The sequence below is a fragment of the Antennarius striatus genome, chromosome 6 (genome assembly GCF_040054535.1).
Source record: "Antennarius striatus isolate MH-2024 chromosome 6, ASM4005453v1, whole genome shotgun sequence".
NCBI classification, from domain to species: domain Eukaryota; kingdom Metazoa; phylum Chordata; class Actinopteri; order Lophiiformes; family Antennariidae; genus Antennarius; species Antennarius striatus.
The window spans coordinates 3,536,428-3,558,894 of NC_090781.1; the positions used below are offsets into that span (position 1 = coordinate 3,536,428).

The following is a 22,467-nucleotide window of genomic DNA, read 5'->3' on the forward strand; positions in this document are numbered from 1 at the left end:
AAACAAACACACATACATACACACACATAAAATTATTTAAGGATTTACTTATTTATACATACATAGTACATATATATATAGGGTGTGATTTGTCAATAAAACAGAGGGAGGATGTCTTGTTTTGTTTTTGTATCATGAAAAAAAAGAAGTCTTCAACAGGCCTAATTGTTTCTTAGGCTAATGGTAGACCCTATGAGACTAAATTTTGAGTAGTTGCTCATTTATGTTTTAATTTAGATTTAAAAGGACATGAAATATTTAATTTTCTGTGCCACGATGTGGAAGATGAAGATGATCATGAAAATCATCTAATCCAGGACCCTGGCCGATCACGACAACAAGAGGGTTCAGCTTAATGTTAACTGTTTGTAAAATATAACTTTAACATCCAATAGGTTAAGATTTCATGTTATGTCACAATAACTCAGCAAATACATAAGTGAACAGTTTGCTGATGTCAGACTACAAGTGGCCTTTCCAGCTTTCCTGTTGGAGCTTCATCTGCAGCATTTGGTCCTTCTTTTATCCACACCTCTGTGATCTTTCGAGCAGGGAATGAACGCATGCATTAATGTTCATGGAGACGTTCACCAATGTAGAGAATTCAGGTCAAGTCAAAAGTTAGTTAGTGAGAGGAAACTAAACTGTAGACTACCAGATAGAAAACGCCGTTATTTCACACTTTTTTTAGTTTCAATGTAAAGAGTTAAATGATGTATTGGGTCTCCTGGGGATAATTAGTGGTCAGGTATAAGAAGGACCCATTTTAATATTAATTAGAACTAGAACCAATGCAGTCAGATACTGCAACATCCTGCGACACCTCTTAATTCAAAATTTTACCCTGACCTACTTCCATAAGTCAAAGATCAAAGCTAGTGCTCTGACCTACTGTTATAGATCAAAGCACTAGCTTTGATCTATGTTTCTTACACTGGCCTTCTCCCTCATCTTTCCATCTTCTTCGGTTCCTGAGTGTACAAAAGTAGAAACCTGACCTTGAGCTAGTTTTCTCAAGGTCAAGGTCATCATCTCATTTCATCTCATTTTTATCCCCTGTGCTGCCTGAGTAATGTGCTTTGTGTTCCTTGTATCTGCGACGGTTGCAAAGATATTTTGGTGGGACATAAGAACGAACGGACGAAAATGACGAAAATAAACAGTGACAATTACAATACATCACCGCTTCGAAGCGGTACGTAAAAATATTAAGACGAACTGAGCGATACGCTGAGATACGACACATTTTGCAGTACAAAATAGTCGAAATACACAAGATACAAAAGAAAAAAAATAACCAACAAGTTACGAAAAATTGATGCAGTGATGAAAAATGAGTGTGACAATTTTTTTTAATACTCACAACATACTCAAAACATTCCTAATATTTCGTACCTCGCCTGCCGCCGTTCACGCAGCTCCATGCACACAGTCGGGACATGTCGCCAGCGGGGAGACTTCCTGATTCTCTCGTGCCGTTAGAGATGCGCGTTGCATTGTGGGGATACAAATACAGCGCAGAAATGACAGCGGGGAGCACAAAGGAATGAAGAGCATTTCGAAAACTTTTAACCTCCGCCTGTTGTGATGTGAATTCACGTCAGCGTTGGTTCGACTGTGAGTTTGGGCGGCTGGCAGGCGGACAACTGCCGTAGCCGCGCAGGGAATGTGAGTGATCGGAGCGAAGCGGCACGGCTCACCGCTGTCTGCGGCTATCGCTGCGTTTGTCAGCTGAGCGGTTTTGGCATCCCGAGGCCCAGTCGTTCTCACGGACCGGATCCCATCCCTAGGAGGTAAATACCCCGCGTACAACACACGGTGCTCCCGTGGCGTCGCTGCGGTCGGTTTGATCAGTCTGCGTTGTTGTTTGCCTCTCGATGAGCACGAAGGGACCAACTGGTGGCACTGCGTTGTGTCGGCTAGCGCTAGCTTGGTGGCTAACGACCGTTAGCTAGCATCGTAGCAGCTTCGTAAAGCGCACCGACGTTACCTCCGGTCAAACCGGAAGTTAGACAAGGTGGACTTCAAAATAAAATTCTAATTCTAATCTCACTCGAGCAACAAAATATTTATTTTCTACGTATGAATAGATATAAAAATTTGAAATAAGAATAATATATAGTTTACAGATATTTATATCTAAATGCGCTGCATGGCTCAGTTGGAAACGTCAACATAATTCCCTCTGCTTGTTCTTACATGTAAGTGTAATGTGTTACCACTTCTCAGTGTTGTGGTTTTGTGTAAATATTGTAAACAATCCGACTTTCATTTTTGACAGTAAAACGGATGTTTTTGTCTTTTCCTGCTGACTTGACGGTTCAGTACTGCTAGCGACTGTTTGTTAAACTGTGATTGTCACTAAACGTGTTTGTACAGTCAACTGATACCAGAATATTAACCTGACGGTTTCATATTAATCAATCTCTTCTTCTAGATGATGTAAACACAGTAAAAGTAACATGCTCTGTCGTCATCGGAAGTATTTTTATACTCAGTTTAAGTATGTAAAACTAAAAACAAGTGTCAGTCTTTAATCTGACCTGAAGTTAAAAAAAAAATCACGACAAAAGTCGTCTATGATGTTATAATACAAATCAATAAATTTGAATATATCGGCACCGTTTTTTTTAAAAAATTCTAAATATATTTACATAGTCTTTGTGAGACTTTCGGATCAGATCTCTAGCTGTAACAGTGCAGTGAGAGTGAAATCGACACATGTTCTTCTAAAATTCAGACATAGTCGTCAACTTTTCGCTTCATCCAAAGGAAAACTCTCTTATCCGTGACTTTTTACATTTAAACTGTTCAACAGTAAATTGTGGGTGAACAACACACAGTTCTTTTGTTGTATTTGTGAAGTCAGTAGTTCTCTACCTGACCCCTAAACTCTTAAAATTAAACCATGTTCCCTGTGAGTAGTTTTTTGCCCCCAGCTGCCCTGTTATGTTTTATTGCTCTTAAGTTGTGCCTTTTTTTCTTATGTAGTATTGTCTTTGGAATCAATGACCAAATGCAACCTATATTTCTGGGATGTTTTGTAAGTGCCCCTGGGAGGCCATGAACCCTGATATGAGAAAAGGTGCTACTCTTTTGTGCATGTTTTCAGAATTGTGTATGATGATGTTTTTCCAAGCTGAATTTAATGCTTGTTGTTGTTGAGACACCTTCAAAACAGAAGAAGGTTCCACAAATACATTCAATTACTACAAACATTATTCACTGAAATTAAAGACATGATAAACACCGGTTTATCTTTTGGTGTTATTTTCTACCTCTCCTCTTTTTGGTCCATATACAGATGCGTCTAAAAGATTAGAATATCATAAAGACATTCAATATTCTTTGTCACTCACTTCAGAAAATGAAATTCAGACAATATAAAGATTCATTTCACATACAGTAAAAATATTTCAAGCATTTATTTCTTGAAAGTTTGATGATTATGGTTTACAAATAATAACAAGCCAAAATTCTTTATCTCAGAAAATTAAAATATTGTGAGAACGTTCAATATTGGAAAGTCATGATGTCACAACATAATCAGCAAGGTAACTCACAACATATGCAAAGGTTTCCCAAGCATTTAAATGATATTTCACTTAGGGTCAGTAGGGTACACCATCATGGGAAAGACCACTGACTTGACAGATGTCCAGTTGACGTCATTCACTCCATCCATAAGGAGGGTAAGCTACGATAGATCTTAGCTAAAGACACAATGAAAGTCGTTCACAGTGTTGAATCCAAGCATATTCATAGAAAGTTGAATGGAAAAAAACAAGTGTAGGAAAAGGTGCACCAACAAAAAGGATAAATAAGGCTTGAGAGGATTGTTAAGAACAAATTCAAGAGTTTTGTGGAGCTCCAGAAGGAGAGGATTGAGGCTGGAGTCAGAACATCAACATCCACTTTACACAGATGAATCCTAGACACGGGCTGTTGTGAGCACTTGTGTCTAGCCACTCCTGAATCAGAGACAACATCAGAGGTACCTTCCTCGGCTGTGGACAAAACCTGGACTGTTGCCAGCGGCTCAAAGTTCTATTTTCAGATGAGAAAAAAATTTGGCATGTCAGTGTGAAGCATTGCCACTGCTTCTTCTGCTGCTGCTTCTCTTTTTTTACATTGATGCAGTAATTCATGCAAAAGGAGGCCCATCCAAATACTGAGGGCACGGAAGTGAACATATTTGTCAGGACCCTGACATTTTCGTTAAAAAAAAGAAGAAAAAAATTCTGAGACACTCAATTTTTGGTTTTCATTATTTCTCGGCCATAATTCTCAAAATAGGAAGAAATGAAGGCTTGAAGTTTTTATGGGTTTCTTTTTCTCAAATTAGTGGGAAATATTGAGATTTTTCACATTGTTTTTTTTTTAAATTTACCTGTAGTTTTTTTGTTCTTTTTATTTTATTTTTTACTGTTTTTACCCAGAATCCTTGTGGACATCATGTAGTGAAACATTCTCCAACAGGAGACACTTTAATCTCAAAGACACCCCATCATGGAGTCCAAGCTCCTTCACTATTCCTATGGTCTGGCGCTCCTCTCCGGCTGCACCCCCTCAGCCTCAGGTCTATAATTCATTTGCTTTTACTGGGCCAGCGTACCCAGGAGTATTTTCCCTTTGCCTGGTTTTTTTGTGTGTGCACGTAAATTGGACTTTGCCCTCCCTGCTAGAGCCCCTTCATTGGAGCTTTTGTCTGATGGAAAATCTCATGCCTCAGAGGATCCACATGTCTCGCAGACAGCTGCCGAGCATCCTGTAGTGCACCGGCCTCCACATGGGTCTGGCTCGCATCGCTTCACATCTGCTTTCATTGTTGTTACATAACTTGGAATTTTGTCCTCCGCTCTCCTTACTGTGCTTTTACCTACCCCACCATCACCCCCTACTCCTTCTTCCCCTCTCTGAGCACCTATTTATCTCTACCTCCACCCACAGCCTTCTACAATTCAGTTTCTGCCTTTCTGCCTGTCTTTACCAGAGGACTTCTTTTGATTTCTAGTTGAGAATGTCAGAGAGAATCCGTTAGCACACTTGGTTCTTATGTAATGTGATTATGTAATCATCCAATTGCTGTATACAAACAAAAATTGTATTAAATACACCTCATGAAAACTCAGAAAAAAATGTGTTAAATATCTAAACTCTGTGTTTTCTTGGTGTTTCTCCCCATTACTCTGCAGGACAATCACAATCAGAAACGAACTCCACTATGGGGGTCAAAACCTTCACCCACAGCTCGACCTCCCACAGCCAGGAGATGCTAGAGAAGCTCAATGCTTTACGTAATGAGGGCCATTTATGTGACGTCACCATCCGGGTCCAAGATAAACTCTTCCTGGCCCATAAAGTAGTCCTGGCCTGCTGCAGCGAGTTCTTCCGCTCCAAACTTGTGGGCCGGCCGGAGGAGGAGGACAAGTTTGTGTTAGATCTGAATCATGTGACCGTCAGTGGCTTTGCTCCTCTGCTGGAATATGCCTACACGTCTACGCTGTCTATTAGCACAGAGAACATCATCGATGTTCTGGCCGCTGCGAGTTACATGCAGATGTTCACGGTGGCGAGTACGTGTTCAGAGTTCATGAAGTCCAGTATTCTGTGGAGCGCGGGGAACAACAACAACAGCATGGTGGTGGATAAACCGCAGGAATCAGCACCGGAGAGTGCCTCAACAAATTGTGCCATGACGCCATTGGATGGTAGTGTGTCCCCTGTTTCTTCTGACTGCAGTGTGATGGAGAGAAACGTTCCTGTGTGCAGGGAATCACGACGAAAACGGAAAAGCTTTGTAACGATGGCGTCGCCGGAAAGTCCGCTGAAATGCACGACGCAGATGGTCACCACCTCTCCTCAGATCACCAACCCGTCAGCCTCCTTCTCAGACAGCACAGCCCAGCCGGTGGAGTCTTCCCTGGCCTTCCCGTGGACGTTCCCTTTCGGTATTGACCGGCGCTTCCATTCGGATAAGTCAAAGCTCTCAGAGAGTCCTCGTTGTTTAGAATCGGGCGCCCCTGGGACCTCGGAGGTGGTCGTTGGTCGAAGGCTCAGTGACTTCCTGACATGTGAGAGCTCCAAAGTGGTGTCGTCACCAGTGGCTGCAGAGGAAGAAGATGTGAGGGTGAAAGTGGAGCGTCTCAGCGACGAGGAGGTCCAGGAATCCTCGTCACAACCTGTCAGTGCCTCCCAGAGCTCACTGAGTGACCAGCAGACGGTGCCAGGGAGTGAGCAAGTCCAGGAAGAGCTCCTGATCAGCCCGCAATCCTCCTCTATAGGTGGGGCTATTCTCCTACCTCAGTGACTCACAGCATGCTTGACCTCCAAAGCAGTCTTTTTCCACAGGTCTGCAGTGTATTTATTATTGAGATGTGCACCTGTGTCTCCTTATGTTCTTACTTTGGTGTAGAGGTCCAATGTGAAGTCCCTAAACACTGCCCAGAGAGCTTTAGGGCTGACACATCTCCCCTGTGTGGTTGTCCATTCCAGTTCTTTTATCATGAATGACATTGGCTTCCATTGTAAAATATTTATCCTAAGTGGAATATATTTCATTATTCGATTTAGGCACAGCATAAAAGATGCCCCAGTGTTAGAGAGCACAGACCATGGTCGAAGCTGATCAGTTTCTAAATGATGTCAGCTTCAAAATGTGGTACTGATAACCTGAAGACCCTGAAGACCTGCTCCTGTTAGCTGATGCTAGCAGCTTCCTATATCTACTCGTTGCTTTGCTCACATGTGAAACGTGCTTTTAAAAATGAAGCATTTGCGTGGTCTGGTAGTCCCACTAATGGGACCCACATGTGGGTGGGAGACCACTGAGCATTGCAGCAATGAGATGGAAGTGGTTGCATGAAAAATGGTAAAGTAACCCTACATGTGTCATGTGTTGTGACATATCTTAAATACAGTATTTCCCGAACTATAAGGCGCACTGTCGGATTTTGAGAAAATGAAAGGCCTTTAGGTGCGCCTTATAACGCAAAAAATACTGTCCTGGAGCTGTGGTCCCTTACACTTTTCTTTAAGAGATTGATCACATTTGTCAATACGATTGTGGAAACTGAATCTCAGTTTTAACACTTTGTCCTCAAACATTTAACCGTTAAGGTAGAGAACCTCCTTCACCGACACAACACAGCTTCAGTTGTTGAGACATTAGCAGACAGTAGCAGCTCAAAGAGACAACCTTTGAATTTCAGTGATGTTTGAGGCTACAGGTAGATGATTGGAAGTGATAAAACATCCATCTGATATTGGATATTCAAACTAAATGAACTCATCACCTGAATGGAATGTGTGTTTGCACTGCAGTGACTGAATGTCTAAGCTGTTTAACCGTTAACATCACAGTTGAAGTCAGTGTCGTTCATCCAGTACTTCAAATGAACTTCACATGAACTTCAAAATAGTTTTACAGAGAAGATAAAAAGGCCAGATCATCCAAACATCTTCAAAGTAGTATTGTTCTCAATGAATGGATGTATTAATCCACATAAATACAAAAACATGTTTATTTTTATTCACATTTGAGCAGTCAGCCATCAAACAAGAATCAAAGCTGCTGTGGGTGAAGGATGAGATTTACAGTGAGATGGGATCTGCAATATTTTGTCCTTCCACTCATTATAGTCGGTCATCCCTGTTTAGATCTGATGAAAACACCATAATACGCTGTCAGAATTACTTCGGCCCACCCAAAGTTGAAGTGCTGGCGCCACGTCTGCTGCTCACCTGCAGAATTTCTGTTTTATAGTGGTCTGTACATTTTTATTACTTGATGTCTTGAAAAGTTTTTCTGCCCTGCCAATCCCATAAATGAAATGAAAATGGAAACTCATCATCTACTCTTAAATTGTTATATAGCACAGAGCACATAGGATTAGATTACCGGTAGATCTATTGAGATTGGATTTAGGATTAGAGTCAGAGTCTGTCTATGTCTCCATCTCTGACTGATTCTTGTCCCTTCCAGGGTCGATGGATGAGGGCGTGTCAGAGGGTTTGCAGTCTATGCAGAGCACCTCCAACACTGGAGGACATGCAGAAGATGATGAAAGGTGTGTGATTAGTTATAACTTGCAACGGTGTCAGTCATAAGCAGTAAATCTACAGGTCATAACTGTATCCAAGCCACACCTCACACTTGCTCACATCATTTAAATGTCATGTTGAAATGTCAACCCTGATACGCTATAATATAAAGATCTGGGAAAGCTTCAAGCCTCCACTCTGATAAATGTTAGGGTGAGGCTGAAGGCATCTGACCTGTACCCGGCGCAGTAACAGAACGTCCTCAGGGCGTGATGTTTGACATTAACAAGAGGACTGTCATTTCACGACAAAACTATGTGAGGAATCAGATCCGTCAGAAGAGTTACCTCACTGACATGATGAACATATTTCATACAGTGGAAGAGCGTTAAGTGTCTTGTGTTCATCTTTCAGGTTGGAAGGCATTCAGTACCCCTACCACTTGTACATAAGCCCCTCAGCCCGGCCCGGCACCAACGGACCCGACAGGCCTTTCCAGTGTCCGACCTGTGGAGTCAGATTCACACGCATTCAAAACCTGAAGCAGCACATGCTCATACACTCCGGTAGGTCACCTGAGGTCAACATAATCAGAGTAGAAGGTTTCTGAAGAGTGTGTGTTCAGGCGGGTGGAGGATTCTCTCTGTTTCTCTCTAAGCCTCCATTAATAAAAAGGTTGGAGATCTGCAGTTAACAGTTATATTTCTCTTTTTAATCTAAATGTGTCTTCTGTTCTCTCAGAGACACTGTTTTTCACTGTTTGCTAGACTACCAGAGGCTCAAAAAGCGTTCCTTCTTTTTGATTGGCCATTGGTTGGTTTACTTTATGTATATTTGATTGGTTTATTTACCATTTTTTATATTATTTGTTTTGTGAAAATCTCTTTTGTATATGTTCATGATTGTGATTCAACTGTAAATTTGATTTTTGTAAATAAATGTGCTTTATAAAATCAAAATCTCTCTTTAACTCTCTCAGAACTGTGAACATGTTACCAAACAAATTATCCAAATTATTTCAACAATGTCATCATTGATTAACTTGCTAATGTTAGCTTGAGCTATTACATTAGGTTCATCACTCAGTCCACTATTTGGTGCTACTTCACCAAATAATTTTCCCTTAGAGAGCCTGGTGGGAGGTTTCACCCACTGGTAGTTCATCAATCACTGCATTGACATATTAGTTGTCTAAAGGACAACTTAAGGAATGTGTAACAGTTCAGGGGAATTCCTTCTTAGCCTCTTTGAATTTGGTTTGGTGTTGAAACTGTTTTCAGCAGCTGAACTTAAAGGGAAGATCTGGTTGCTAATAGAGTCTTAATAAAAAATGAAAAGATGCGTTTGTTCTTTTCTATATCCTGTTTAAGGTGTAGTGATGAACTGATTTTTTTCAGGCATTCTGGGGAAACTGATTTAGAAAACAGTTACGAGGCATTTGTGTGGAAAATGTGTAGTCATAAACTCCCCCCTCGCCCATATTCGAATTCTAAGGCTTATGCTAATATAAGTCTTCTTCTTCCTCAGGCATTAAGCCTTTCCAGTGTGACCGCTGTGGGAAAAAGTTCACACGGGCCTACTCCCTAAAGATGCATCGGCTGAAGCACGAAGGTAAACGCTGTTTCCGGTGCCAGATATGTAGCGCCACATTCACGTCCTTCGGTGAATATAAGCATCACATGAGGGTCTCCCGACACATAATCCGCAAACCACGGATTTACGAGTGCAAAACGTGTGGGGCCATGTTCACCAACTCTGGCAATTTAATTGTACACCTGAGGAGTCTGAACCATGAGGCGTCCGAACTAGCAAACTACTTCCAGAGCAGGTGAGGAGTTTTGGGACGTTGACACCATCATTTACTCAGATCTCACCTGGATCACAAAATAGCTTTAGAATACCTGAGGTTCATTGATTTGTTTCTCTTTTCATGACTTGTTGAGATGATTGAAGTGATTTGAATGCTCAGACTGAGTGTACCTGACGTACGTATGTGACTGCTATAGAGAGATTTTATGTATCTGACAGATTAACTTCTCATTTTAGGACTTATGATGTGTAGATATAACATGATAAGGATAATAACATTCTATTTTTTGTATCAATTAGCAGGTGGAGCCAGCTGCTGATTAGCTAAGCATGGAGTGCTAACTGCAGTCCTGCTGTTCATAAACATTGTTCAACCCATATAGAAAAACAATTTGTAATTGTGAAAATGTATATTGTGTTCTGACAAAGTGCACAGATTTCTCCAAATACATGCAGTGTATTGTTCATGAGCAGCCAATCACACTCTTTATTTTAGGAAGTCTGAACAGTTCAAACTTCCTGTCTACAGTCATTCTCCATCAGGTTACCCTCCTGCTGTCATTCTACCTTTTGCCTGGAGGGACGAATGCATGTAGAGTATTACTGTATTAAGTATGACTGTATTAAGACAATTTCCTAACAGTAGCTGTCTCTATGCTGCATTATTTCATTGCTGGCTCCTTTCAGACCTCAGAGGAATGGCAGAATGCAGTATTGTCATTGAAGCTTATGAGTGTTTTTATTTCTCAGACTCTTCCCTCACAGGTTGGCAGAGGATTTATAGTAGCAGGTTGACACCTCTCATCATAACAGTGGAAACTTCTCTGGCAGAACTGGCACACTGTATTTTTAATGTTGTGTTTGCAGATTGAAACTTGTTCTCTGTAGTAGAGCAGGTCAACGCGACTAAGTCATTTCAAACTTTCTTCATTATAAGGAACGATTACTTCATGTGCTCTTTTGACATGGACTCAACATGCTTAGGTTCTAGCCCCCCAATCTCCCTCTCTCTCACTCTCTCTCTCTCTCTCTCTCTCTCTCTCTCTCTCTCTCTCTCTCTCTCTCTCACATACACAATTACAGTCTACTAGTAGCTCAATTCCCTACCCTTGGACTATATGTAAGTTTCAACAAAAACAAATGTTAGCTGTCATTAGTAACTGATTTTTATCATATACAGTAATCCCTCGTTACTTGCCTTTTATGCGTTCTTGGACCACCCATGAAAAACGAAATTCCGCGTTATAGCGACAATCTATTTTATTATTTACGGTAATTTAAACATTTATGAGCCCTCTCCATACTGATATTAAACCACCTAATGTCTGTATTACCTTTTCCCACACTCTTAGACTGTTTAAAGCACTTTTGTATAAAGAAAAGTCACAGGAGGAACCATGAGTCTGAACACAGCGCACACACAGTTGCTGTCAGCCAATGGCATGCGCGTATGGTGTCACGTGACTACCTACTAAAAATCAGCAATGTAGTGAAGCTGTGCATCTTGACGCGCGAACTAGTGAGGGATTACTGTATTCAGGGTCCTGAAATGGGGTCCTTCACGGGACCCCTGTAGGGACTCCATTGTTCTCATGCAGGACTTCAATGCACATGTTAGCAATGATGGTAGACATCCTGGAGGGTTGTGATTGGGAGGAATGGCATCCCTGATCTAAACCAGGGCGGTGTTGTGTTGTTGGACTTTTTTGTGTTAGTCATAGATTGCCCATACTTAACACCGTGTTCGAACACTAGGATGCTCATAAGTGTACCTGGTACCAGAGCACCATGGGTCGGAGGTCAATGATCGATTTTGAGATCTTATCATCTGACCTTGGTCAATGTGTTTTGGACACTAGGGTGTAGGGAGGGGCAGAGCTGTCAACTGATCACCACCTGGTGGTGAGTTGGGTCCATTGGCGGGGAAAGCCTCTTGATTAACTGGTAAGCCCAAACGAGTAGTACAGATGAACTGGGAAACATCTGGAGGAAGACTCTGTCCGGACTTCAACTTCCACCTCCGAGGGAACATCTCTTGCATCCCTGTGGAGGCTGAGGAAATCAAAAATGAATGGTTGATGTTCAAAGCTTCCATTGCTGAAGCTGCAGCTGAGAGCTGTTGTCTCAAGGTCTTGGTGCCTCAAGAGGTGGTAATCCTTCAATACCGTGGTGGACTCCGGTGGTCAGAAAAGCTGTCCGACTGAAGAAGGAGGCTTTCAGGGGCTGTAGTCCCTGGGGACTCCTGAGGCAGTTGCAGGGTATTGACAGTCCACAAGGGCTGCAGCCTCGGCTGTGATAGAGGCAAAACAAGTGTGGGAGAGGTTTGGGGAGGCCATGGAGAAGGACTTTCGGACGGCACCAAAGTTGTTCTGGAAGACTATCGGACACCTCAGGAGGGGGAAATGGGGGACCATCCAAACTGTGTACAGGAAGGATGTAACACTGCTGATCTCGACTAAGGAGGTTGTTTGGTCGAAGGAAAACTTTACTCCTGAATCCAACTACGCTAACTGACCCGCTACAACATACTCGGTTGGAGGATGAAAGGGGACTCGAATCAATCCCTCTGGGGGGAAGTCACTGAGGTCTTTAAACAACTTCATGATGGCAAAGCCCCGGGTGTTTTTGAGATTCCCCCTGACATGCTGAAGGCCCTGGGTGTTGATGTGCTGTCATGGATGACACACCTCTTTACCATGGTGTGGAAGGCTGGGACAGTACCAAAAGAGTGGGAAACTGGGGCGTTGATTCCTCGTTTTAAAAAGGGGGACCAGAGGGTGTCTACTAACTACAGGGGTATCACACTCCTCAGCCTCCCTGGGAAAGTTTACTCCAAGGTGCTGGAAAAAAAGGGTCCCCAGGGACATATTGTTGGAGGTACTGCACGAGTTTTTGTTAAGGGGGCCAATCCTCATCCAATCCCTGTATGCCCAAAGTGAGAATTGTGTTTGAGTTCTCGGCAGTAAGTCTGACGTGTTTCAAGTGGCTGTTAGCCTTTGCCAGGGCTGCGCTTTGTCACCAATTATGTTTGTGATTTTCATGAATAAAATATCAAGGCGTTGTCGTGGTGAAGAGGGTTTAGAGTTTGGTGGGCTAAGGATTGCATCGCTGCTTTTTGCAGACGATATTGTCCTGTTTGCATCATCGGCCTGTGACCTGCAGCACTACTTGGTCCGGTTTGCAGCTGATTGTGAAGCAGCAGGGATGTGGATCAGCATCTCCAAATCTAGTGTTTTCTGGTCCTGCTGACAAATGAACAACCTGAAACCCCAACCCATGGAAAAAAAAGCTGTTAATGCCTAGTAGTGAAAGTAGCATTAGCCGTAACATACTCAGTTAAAGCAGAGCCGAGGGTAACGCCACCGTTCACTTTGACTAACAGAAGTTCATATTTCAGTTTGTCGCTGAACTGACAGCTTTAGCACTGCTCACACTCCTCATCACAAGTCAGTCACCAGTCATTGTAACCAAATACACACAGTACGCATTATCATACAAACAACTCTTTACGACCAGACATATAAATCCACTTATCCACCTACAAAGAAAAGCATAAAAAGCTGTCAGAATTTTAGTAGAGTTAATACCGAGAGGATGGGATGGAAACGGTCTTGTGTAGCCACTTTGGTTTAAGAACACATTCTCAACATGATGCCAGTCTTTAGCATAATCTCCCAATCTGTTAAACTATGCAATTGCAATTTATTCCCCTCGGCCAATCAGCGTACCCCTCTCCCCAAACAAATTACACTTGTTTAGATAATAAATGGTGGATGTACTGTATTTGATGATGTGGATCTGTGCAGTGTGAGAGCAGAAATAAGAAGACAAAACCCTTTTAAGAACAGTCATCAGAATTCATACCCTTTTTGTCAGACAGGTGTGAAGAAATGCCTCAAGGCAAGAATGACTCTAATATACAGAAATTTCTTATGCTTATTAATTTGCAAAAAGCAAAGTGAGCAAACAGATAAAAAATGGAAATCAAAGCAATATCTATTGTAACGTTTGTCTTCAAAACAGCATTAATTCCTCAAGTTATATTTGTAAATTAAGGATTTTATAAGATCATAGACAAGATTACCAGGTACTAATGATCTCCAATTTTATATATAGGTTTAAACGGTTGTTAACTGAAATAGAAACAGCTGTGTAAGAAACTTAAATCTGGGTGAAGAACACTAAACTGTTACCAAGTTAAGTTGTGGAAGACATTTCATGTCATAGATCATACACCATGAGAAAACTGAGCACAGCTACAAGATAGCAGTTCCTTGTGAGTTCTGGGCTGCATTTGAGTCAAAAGGGGTTGGAGATTTGGTCGGGACGAATATTTAGAAGTACACTCAGATTCGTATCCACCGTGCAACACCATCAACGTGGCATCTGATAGGCCCCAGACTTTGGAACCATCTTCAGCGGAAAGAAGAACGAGTCCTGGAAATGATAGAATAGCTCCCACGGATTCCTGCTCACAGGATCATGGACTGAGAGGAGGACCTGAAGCAGTTTACATCCACAGAAGACCTGTGGTTAGTTCTGTAACAACCTGCTTGTCCAATTCTTTCGACTGTGGGCAAGTGAACCTAGAAGAACTGATGCTGTTTTGAAGGCAAATATTGATAGATATAAACAAATTTTATATCATTATATCATTCTTAATTTGCAGCATTTCCTCATACCTGCACAGCACTGTATGTCATAATGTATAACAAACTGTTGAATGTCAGTTCCTGAGTGTCCTTGTAGAAGAGTGATGACCTCTGTGGAGGCAGTTCTTTTTGGAGCTCCATTTGTATGACAATGTTTCTCAGACTCTTTTAGGATAGAGTTTAAAGAAGAACTTTGTTGTAGACCTGAAACGTGTATATGTGGAACATTTGATCATGTAACATCTTTAAAATTTAAGGGTTAGGAGAGTTTATAACAAGGTTTCAAATGATGTGCTGTTGATCTCACACTGACTTCATCTTTACAGTGATTTCCTCGTGCCCGACTACCTGAGCCAGGTACAGGAGGAGGAGGAGGCCCTGGGAGTCCAGTATGAGCTAGAGGAGTCTCAACATCACCCTATGTACCCGGGCAGCACCTCCACCTCTACTACCACTGTGACCTCACCCTCCTCCTCCTCAGTCCAGACGCCCGTCATCTCCCAGGTGTCCTCCTCTACCCAGAATTGTGAGAATTCCTCTGGCTTCCTGTCACCCGATCCCTTGGAAGCACCCGCCTCCCTCAAGATGGACATTGATGAGACGGCAGTTTTGAGAAAGGAGACCAAGATGGACGACAGTGAAAGCAACAGTTCCCCGGAGGTGCTTGAACCGGAGCTGCAGCATGCCCCAGCCAAGGAGCTGGCCTCTATCACCATAGAGTGACTGTTGGTCCACTAGGTCTTACTGCGCAGTCATGTCATATGGGAATATCTTTTGGAACGCCTCTTTGCTTGAAGGAACCAATGGGATGCGTCCGGGAAAACAAGGAGACACTGTGATTGAAGTTTCTTGAGGACTTCAGTTACTGTGATGTTTTTCCACTTGTATGTTTTAAGACTCTACCAATCCAGCAAGTAAATGATCTGTTTGAGTTTCACTGTTTTCTCACTGGAATGAAGCTGCCTTCTTGCTGGTGCCATGAGACTAAACTAGAGACTCCCCCCCAACCAAAACCAGTGAACAATGGAAACCAGTGGGTGTGTCTACCCCAGTACTGTCATTTTGATCACATCAAACATGTTTACCATGGATGGCTATTTCATGGAACTACCGTATGAATGTCTGTAAAGTTAAGATGCATTGAAAATGTCAACAACCTAAAGGTTTGAAGGACAAATGTTCTCTAGATGTTCTGGTTTGATTGTAAAGGATTGAATACAGGGACAGTGTAGAAACCTGATAGTAAAAAAACAGAAGGGGTGGGGAGATTATTGAAGATGTGTCATTTTCTAAAGACAGGAAACCATAGAAGAGTCTTACTTCCTGTTTCCCCCTGACATAGGAGAGTTTGTCCCAAAGGTCACTGTCCTTCATTGAGTTGCGAGTGATCATTAAAAGTATTGACCACCTGAGCAGACATTTCTCCCATATGACATGAATGCAGCTCAAGCTAAAGTCCTTTCTGTCTTAGACAATTTGAGGTTTAAGTACAAGCCTTGTCCTACTTTGCAAAGTGCCTGAGAGTTCCCGTTTTATCAAAGCAGCTTAGAAGAACAAGAAGAACATGAAGTCTTGATTTTGCCAACACTGACGAATCAAGTCTTTGCAAACTGAGCTCAACAAAAAACCTTGTTTTTCATTTCTAGTGATCATGCTAGTTTGTTTGGGCTGAGACTGTGTTTTTCTTTCAGTGCCGTCGCTATAGGCAACCTGTTAAATGTCTCTTATCTATATTGCAATAGCTTGTACTGTAGTTTTTCTATTTGAATGCTGTGTATGTTGGATGTTGTGGAGTATGATTCGTCAGGTGTGTGTATGTGCATTTCTTTTATCTATTTGAACAGTACATTTCATTTTTTAAATGTTTAAAACTTGAATCTATATTAACAGAGAATTCCCACAGGATTATTGTGCAGTATATATTTCTGACATTTTCCGTTTGAATGAACACTGTTGTTAAATCAAACCAAGTAAAAAAAAACGACCTAGATCGAAACAATACGACTGAAAATTTTGCAAAACAAAGAAAACAAATAGTTTGAGAGTTTTCTCCCAGCTGCAGTGTTGTTGTCTTAAATGTGCTCTAACATATGCTAATGTAGCATTTGTCCCAGATGAGGTTTGTGTGGGGGTTTTGGATATTTATGTCAAATGTAAGTTGTAACTATTTACCAACATCCTAATGTTGTAGCATTAGCATTAACGGTTGATGTACCGTACAGGTTGGTCTGCCTCCACCACCATGCTATCCCAGCAGCACTGAGGAACCACCAGGGTCTTAATTGTTTTTTTCAAGGGGAATAACTAGTAGAAAATTTCCCTCTATAAAAACAAAAACAAGGAACAAACAAAAAATGTATATCTGCATCAAGGAAGACAGGAAGTGATGCAACATGAAGGCTTCTCCCATTGCCTTATGATATGGATGACAGACAAAGTTTCTTCAAATCCCCCAAACTTCGAACCGATCTCTCACATGTCAGATAGCGTGTGCTGCTATAATGTTGTCCAGTGGAGCACATGCCTCCACAACACACACGCATGTACAGAGTCATCAAGACGAATACAGAAAAGAGTTCCTGAATCTGTACCTTTCTTCAGATCTTCAGTTGTTCCTGATCTGTATCCCACCCTTGTGCTCATATCATTGTACCCTTACCCCTCTACCTCCTCCCTTCTATCCTTTTACCCTCATCCTTCTACCCCTATCACTTGTGGTTAATCCTAGCAGTAGACAGATTAAACAGCTGTGGAGAAATGGTAACGTTGATGGAATGAAGTGTTTCCTAACCTGGTTCTGACACCTGTTGAGACCCAAGCTGACTCAGACTAACTTCCTGCTAGACCTTCAGGTCCTTTGGTGTGCCGGCCCTGCTGTTAGGCTGACCTCTGGCACTGGGTGTGTATTTTCTGTATTGTAAGGAGATAATGACGCCGTGGTGATGACCCATGAGCTGAACGCCACTAACTAAACTGTTTCAGTGAAATATTTTTTTTGTTTTTTGTCCCATAAACAAACATCTGACTTGCAGTATTATTGTACTGATGGGCAGGGTTGATGGTACCTGTACCGGTGATGTAAGGTCTATCCCACAGGATTGTATCATCCTGTTTTTCAAAAAATTGTGCCATTTTGCCCTTTTTCACTGGGTGTGAATCATGCTGTTCTCCTTTTGGACCAAATGTTCTCTATCATATTGGGGATTTGCCATGGCAATCAATTATTGCACATAATCAAAGAGATAATCATTTGAAATGGTCCACGTTATTTCACAGAGGGGTCCTTTGCTGTGCCCCTTTAAACACTGTATGATGTGCATTTAAGAGACTAGCCTTAGTGAATGGACCTATTAACTCTAGTTGCACAATATCACGATCCTAAAGGGTTTTCTATTCTCCATTTGTATTCATGCTTTCATTTGTTTTATCTGGTGTCTGTATTCAAACAACTTTTTTAAAATGAAATGCTGCTGTTTGTTGAAACGCAAAAGTGCCCAAAATATTTTTGTGAACCGATAGTGTGCAATAAATGAGAGGAGCTGTAAAGGTTTTGTTCTTTGGGGACAGTGAAGAAAAAGAATGTATTGTTTAGTTTTACTCTAAATGTGACTGAAGATGAATCAAACCGGGAAACCCGTGGGATCTGTGAAAGACGCTCTGTCGAAGGAACGAGCGCTTTGTTGGCTCCTTCCTGTTGCATGTAGGTGTCGTGAGGTGGAGAGCATGTCTTCAGCTGACGATGACTCTGTCCATGACTCTTCATCAGTGTAACTTGGATCTGTTGCTCAGCATGCCCTCTTCTTTTCTGTGTGTTATCCTTTTTATGTGCAATGTTTCAGATATCTCGATTATATACAGGACATGCCTTTTCAGTGGACACTTGATGTTGTATACATTTTCCAATCCTTAAATTAAAAGAAGGAAAATCTAAGAAAAACACAGTAGCTCTTCATACTGGCATATCTATTTTTAGTGACTTTTGTACTATGGTTGCTGTTTCATGGCATCTTTGGATATTCTTGTTTAATGTGAATAGATCAGCTTAGTTTTGGAGTGTGTGCGCACGTGTGTGGGTGTGTTGAGGAAGGTGTTGGTAGTTTTCACTTTAAATGTCTGCGTTGTGTGTGTGTATATATGTGTATATATATATGTGTATATACCTGTATATATAATATACATACAGTATATGTGTGTATATATATGCATATATATAATATATATAATAAACATATATAAACACACATATATATGTATATATAAATCATATATATAATATATATAACATATAAACATATATATATTTATATATATATATATAGTGTGTGTGTGTGTAAACACACTCATATGCAGTGTATACACTCATACTAGGTTGCGTATTCTTTATACTGTTGGCTACTTGATTACAACATGCTTTGAATCAGATGTTGTATTTTGTGTCTTTGATACTGTACTAAACCATCCCAGGTCGTACTCGACCTGCTCGTCGTACCGGCAGAAATGATGTTTGGTGTTGAGTGTTTAACTGGATTGGCTGTTAAAAACTGATGAGACCACTCTGTGTTCAGGAGTTCATGGTTGTTCTGAATCTTTGCTAGTGTTCTGGTTTGCTGTCCTGGTATTAAAAAAAAAAGTTGTTTTTTGTAAAAGTATGACATGTAAATAAAAACTAAGAATACATTTAAAGCTTGCATTGGTTTATTTCTCTCATGTTAATGTGACTCCAAATCATAATGGGAATGAACACCATCACAGCTGTGTAGATTTACACCAGTGAGAGTAAAGTATTGTAAGATGTCTTGTAGTTACTATGGAAATGTAACTTCAATGCACCTTTTGAGAAATTCTTTAATGCAACACTTCATCCTAAAAGTTGTTCACTCTTTGAGGCCTGTAATGTGATTCGTTGACTCATATGTTCAACCAATTAGCACACAGACTAAGTTAATACACTCCTGAACAAAATTTTAAGACCAGCTGAAAAATTGCAAGAATTCACATTTTACACTGTTGGATCTTAAGACAGATGTTAGTAGTGTCTCAAAATGCAACAAGAAGAAATTGGAGTGAGACAAAAAAATGAAATATTGAGTAAGCAATATATTGCTAACAACCATTAAACTGAAATAGCTTGTTTATCAGCTGATCAAAAGTTTAAAGAAGAAGATCAACTTTATTAATCCCCTTAACAGGGAAATTATTCTTTTGACTCTATACATGACTTTTTGTGTTAGATACAGAATATATTTGTGCAGGCCCCTGAAACACAACACACAAGGGGCCTGCGAGCATGCAGTTAGTAATCACAACACAACAGTACATGTCTATGCTACTTGTGTTGTTATGTTAGTTATTTAAGCTATTACATTACTCTGTTTAAAATTGACCTTCAACGATAAATAAAGCAAATTGAATTGAAATTGAATTCATGCCATCCATGATTATCACACTTGCCAGTGTCCAGTTTTTCAGACACACCCGACTCCTTTTGAACCAATGCTCCAATCATATGCATCGCCTGAAATATCCACAAGAAGAATTCTCCTGACAGCACGAATGCAGATCAGCAGATCTGCGTGTTGCCCTTCTAGGAACACAGTCATCACACCACTAACTGTTGCAGTCGGTGAGCAGCCCGGCAGCCATTCATCTGATCCTTCTTCTCCTGTTCTGTTGTTGACAATTGGGTCTGGGTTGCTGCCTCCAGAGCTAACCACTGTGTTCTTATTTCATTACCAAAAACCACAATTCCTGTGTCTGTAAACACCAAGGGCATCGTAACATTGGTGTGTTTCCAGCACACAGCAGACTCCTGCTGGAGCTCACATATCCTCGGCATGAATCTCGAGTTCTGTCTGTTGTTAGCTGTGGCTACACTAAAAGCTAACGTCTTTCTTCACAATAACTGAGAGCACTGTTTAGCACATGTAAGTCAACAGGTTCAGTGTTATTATCATTTAGTCATGTTAGCCTCCGTCCCACTAGTATCTCCAAGTCCAATCTTTGGGTCTGCAGTTTTGAAATATGAAGCATGTTTACTATCCGTTGAACAAGTCTTTTCTATGTCATCACTGTATATGAGACAAAAATACAGGCAAGTGAAAGAAAAATTAATTAAAAAAGAAAGCGCTTCTGTCTGCCTCTGGAGGTTTCAACTGGTTTCTGTTAAATGGCCGGCACAGATTGGCCGATGGTTTGGGGTTGATGATGAAATGTTTCCATTCCACAGAGCCAAACCTTTGTTGATGTTGGCCTCCGATTGATTGTTGGACCTTCAGAGAAAATTCATCCCCCTTTTAGAGCCCTCTCCAAATATATCAAAATGTTTTTCCTCGGAATATAAAACATATAGAATATCAATCCCGTGACGTGTTTACTCAGTCTGGTCTCTTTGCTTGTATTTGTGTGGGAATAAACGTGAGTTTATCAGAGGATGGAGTCTGTCATTCACCTTCTTTTACCTCACTAGTATTGGCTTCGTTACAGCTCTGTTAGGTAACACTGGGCTTTTACTTTGTTCCTTGTAAATTTTTTTTGTGGAACCAGAAGTGTGTTTGAAGATGCACCCATGAGTTGTTTACATTTGGGGCTTATCTGTTGGAATCTCGGCCCAGGAGGGGATTTCAGACAAACTGGTTGCAGCAGTTTGTGAGGAGAGTGATAATGCTAGTGCGAGCCTCAGTGCCAGGAAAAATAAAATACACTGCATGACTAATACACATGTCATACATTCCCAATCAATGGAGGAGTCAGATTCAATGGAATATTCCACAAATTACAACCTTGCCAGGTTCATTAGACTTTTGCCTCCAAAGAAAATGATAGTTTGACATTAAACTTTGAAGTTGAAGAATAACTCCCGTCCTTGTATGTCTCTCTGCGATGCGTGTGTTACATGCGATACATTTGTTCCTATATTTTCCGAGATTGAAGAGACAGTGATGACAGATATATGAAAAGAATGGATCACGATAGTTTCTCCCTTTTCCTTTAGCTCAGCTGGTGTCATCCACCAGTAGCTGTGCTGCACCAACTCCCTCCCAGAGAGACAATAAGACATTCATTACTGTGTCAGTTTCCATTCAGCTTTGATGAGCTTCTCAGACATTTACTTGCTGTTTTATTCTTTCCACTACGGCTCAGGATTTCATCTGCTCTCTGTTGCTGGGAGCGCCTTGTTTAGACATGGAACATCCCGCCTTCATTCCAGTGTAAATTCCTCAGAATCACGTGACGGCCCGCACTACCATGGATGAGGGGAGGAAGGGGAGGCAGACTTTTCGTAGGGCCTGCTGTATTTAACCAATGGCTCAGCAGCTGGCTGTTAGCCCCACCCTGTTTGTTGGGGACTGATAACTTGGACAGTCTTGGTACAGCTTGATCATCCAGCTAAAGCTTAACTGTCTCATCAGAGGACCTTGTTTGCTTTGTCGTTTGAATTTCTTGCACATCATTTGTCAGAATGTGTACATAATGAGGATCATGTTAGGTCATGTTTGCCTGCAGAATTTTTCAATATCATGGGACTCAGTTGTGATGTTCACTTGATGCCAGAAGCATAGACCTATTTCAGGGAAGGACTCAGTGTGTCTGAGGACAAAAAGACTAGGGCTCCAGCTGTGTATGTTGGGGCACTAAGGTAACAGACTTCATAACTTCATCAGGGTTGGAAAGTGTCCTTCATCACATTAAATCCCAATAAATGCTTCTAAGAACCCACGTCTGCAGCATGTTTGCAGACTAGAGCCTCCATGATCTTCAGTTTGTATCTTTGTTTAATCCAAACTCAGATGTACTTTCATATTCAGGTCATTACGTAACTTTCCGCATTTGAAAAAAAATCCAGTGATTGATCAAAACCATTGTGTCACAAACACAACAAACATTAACTGCAAGCTTCCGTCTCCAGAATGGAACAATTTCACCACTGCTTGGAGAAAATTTCACCAAATAAAAAACATTCAAT

The 22,467-nt window shown here is 41.3% G+C and overlaps 1 protein-coding gene across 2 annotated transcripts; it reads left to right on the forward strand.

Annotated features, from left to right (window-relative positions):
* The first annotated feature begins 1,400 nt into the window (after positions 1–1,400).
* On the forward strand, positions 1,401–19,175 carry zbtb44 (zinc finger and BTB domain containing 44). Of its 2 annotated transcripts, XM_068317186.1 has the most exons (7): positions 1,401–1,793; positions 4,440–4,579; positions 5,196–6,284; positions 7,985–8,069; positions 8,458–8,609; positions 9,571–9,871; positions 14,831–19,175. In XM_068317186.1, the coding sequence occupies exons 2-7, from the start codon at positions 4,510–4,512 to the stop codon at positions 15,225–15,227; spliced, it is 2,094 nt and encodes a 697-aa protein (XP_068173287.1). In that variant the 5' UTR covers positions 1,401–1,793; positions 4,440–4,509; the 3' UTR covers positions 15,228–19,175. The 2 variants fall into 2 exon arrangements, with proteins under 2 accessions (XP_068173287.1, XP_068173288.1); XM_068317187.1 differs by lacking the exon at positions 4,440–4,579 and having other exon boundaries at positions 1,407–1,793.
* Positions 19,176–22,467: the final 3,292 nt, after the last annotated feature.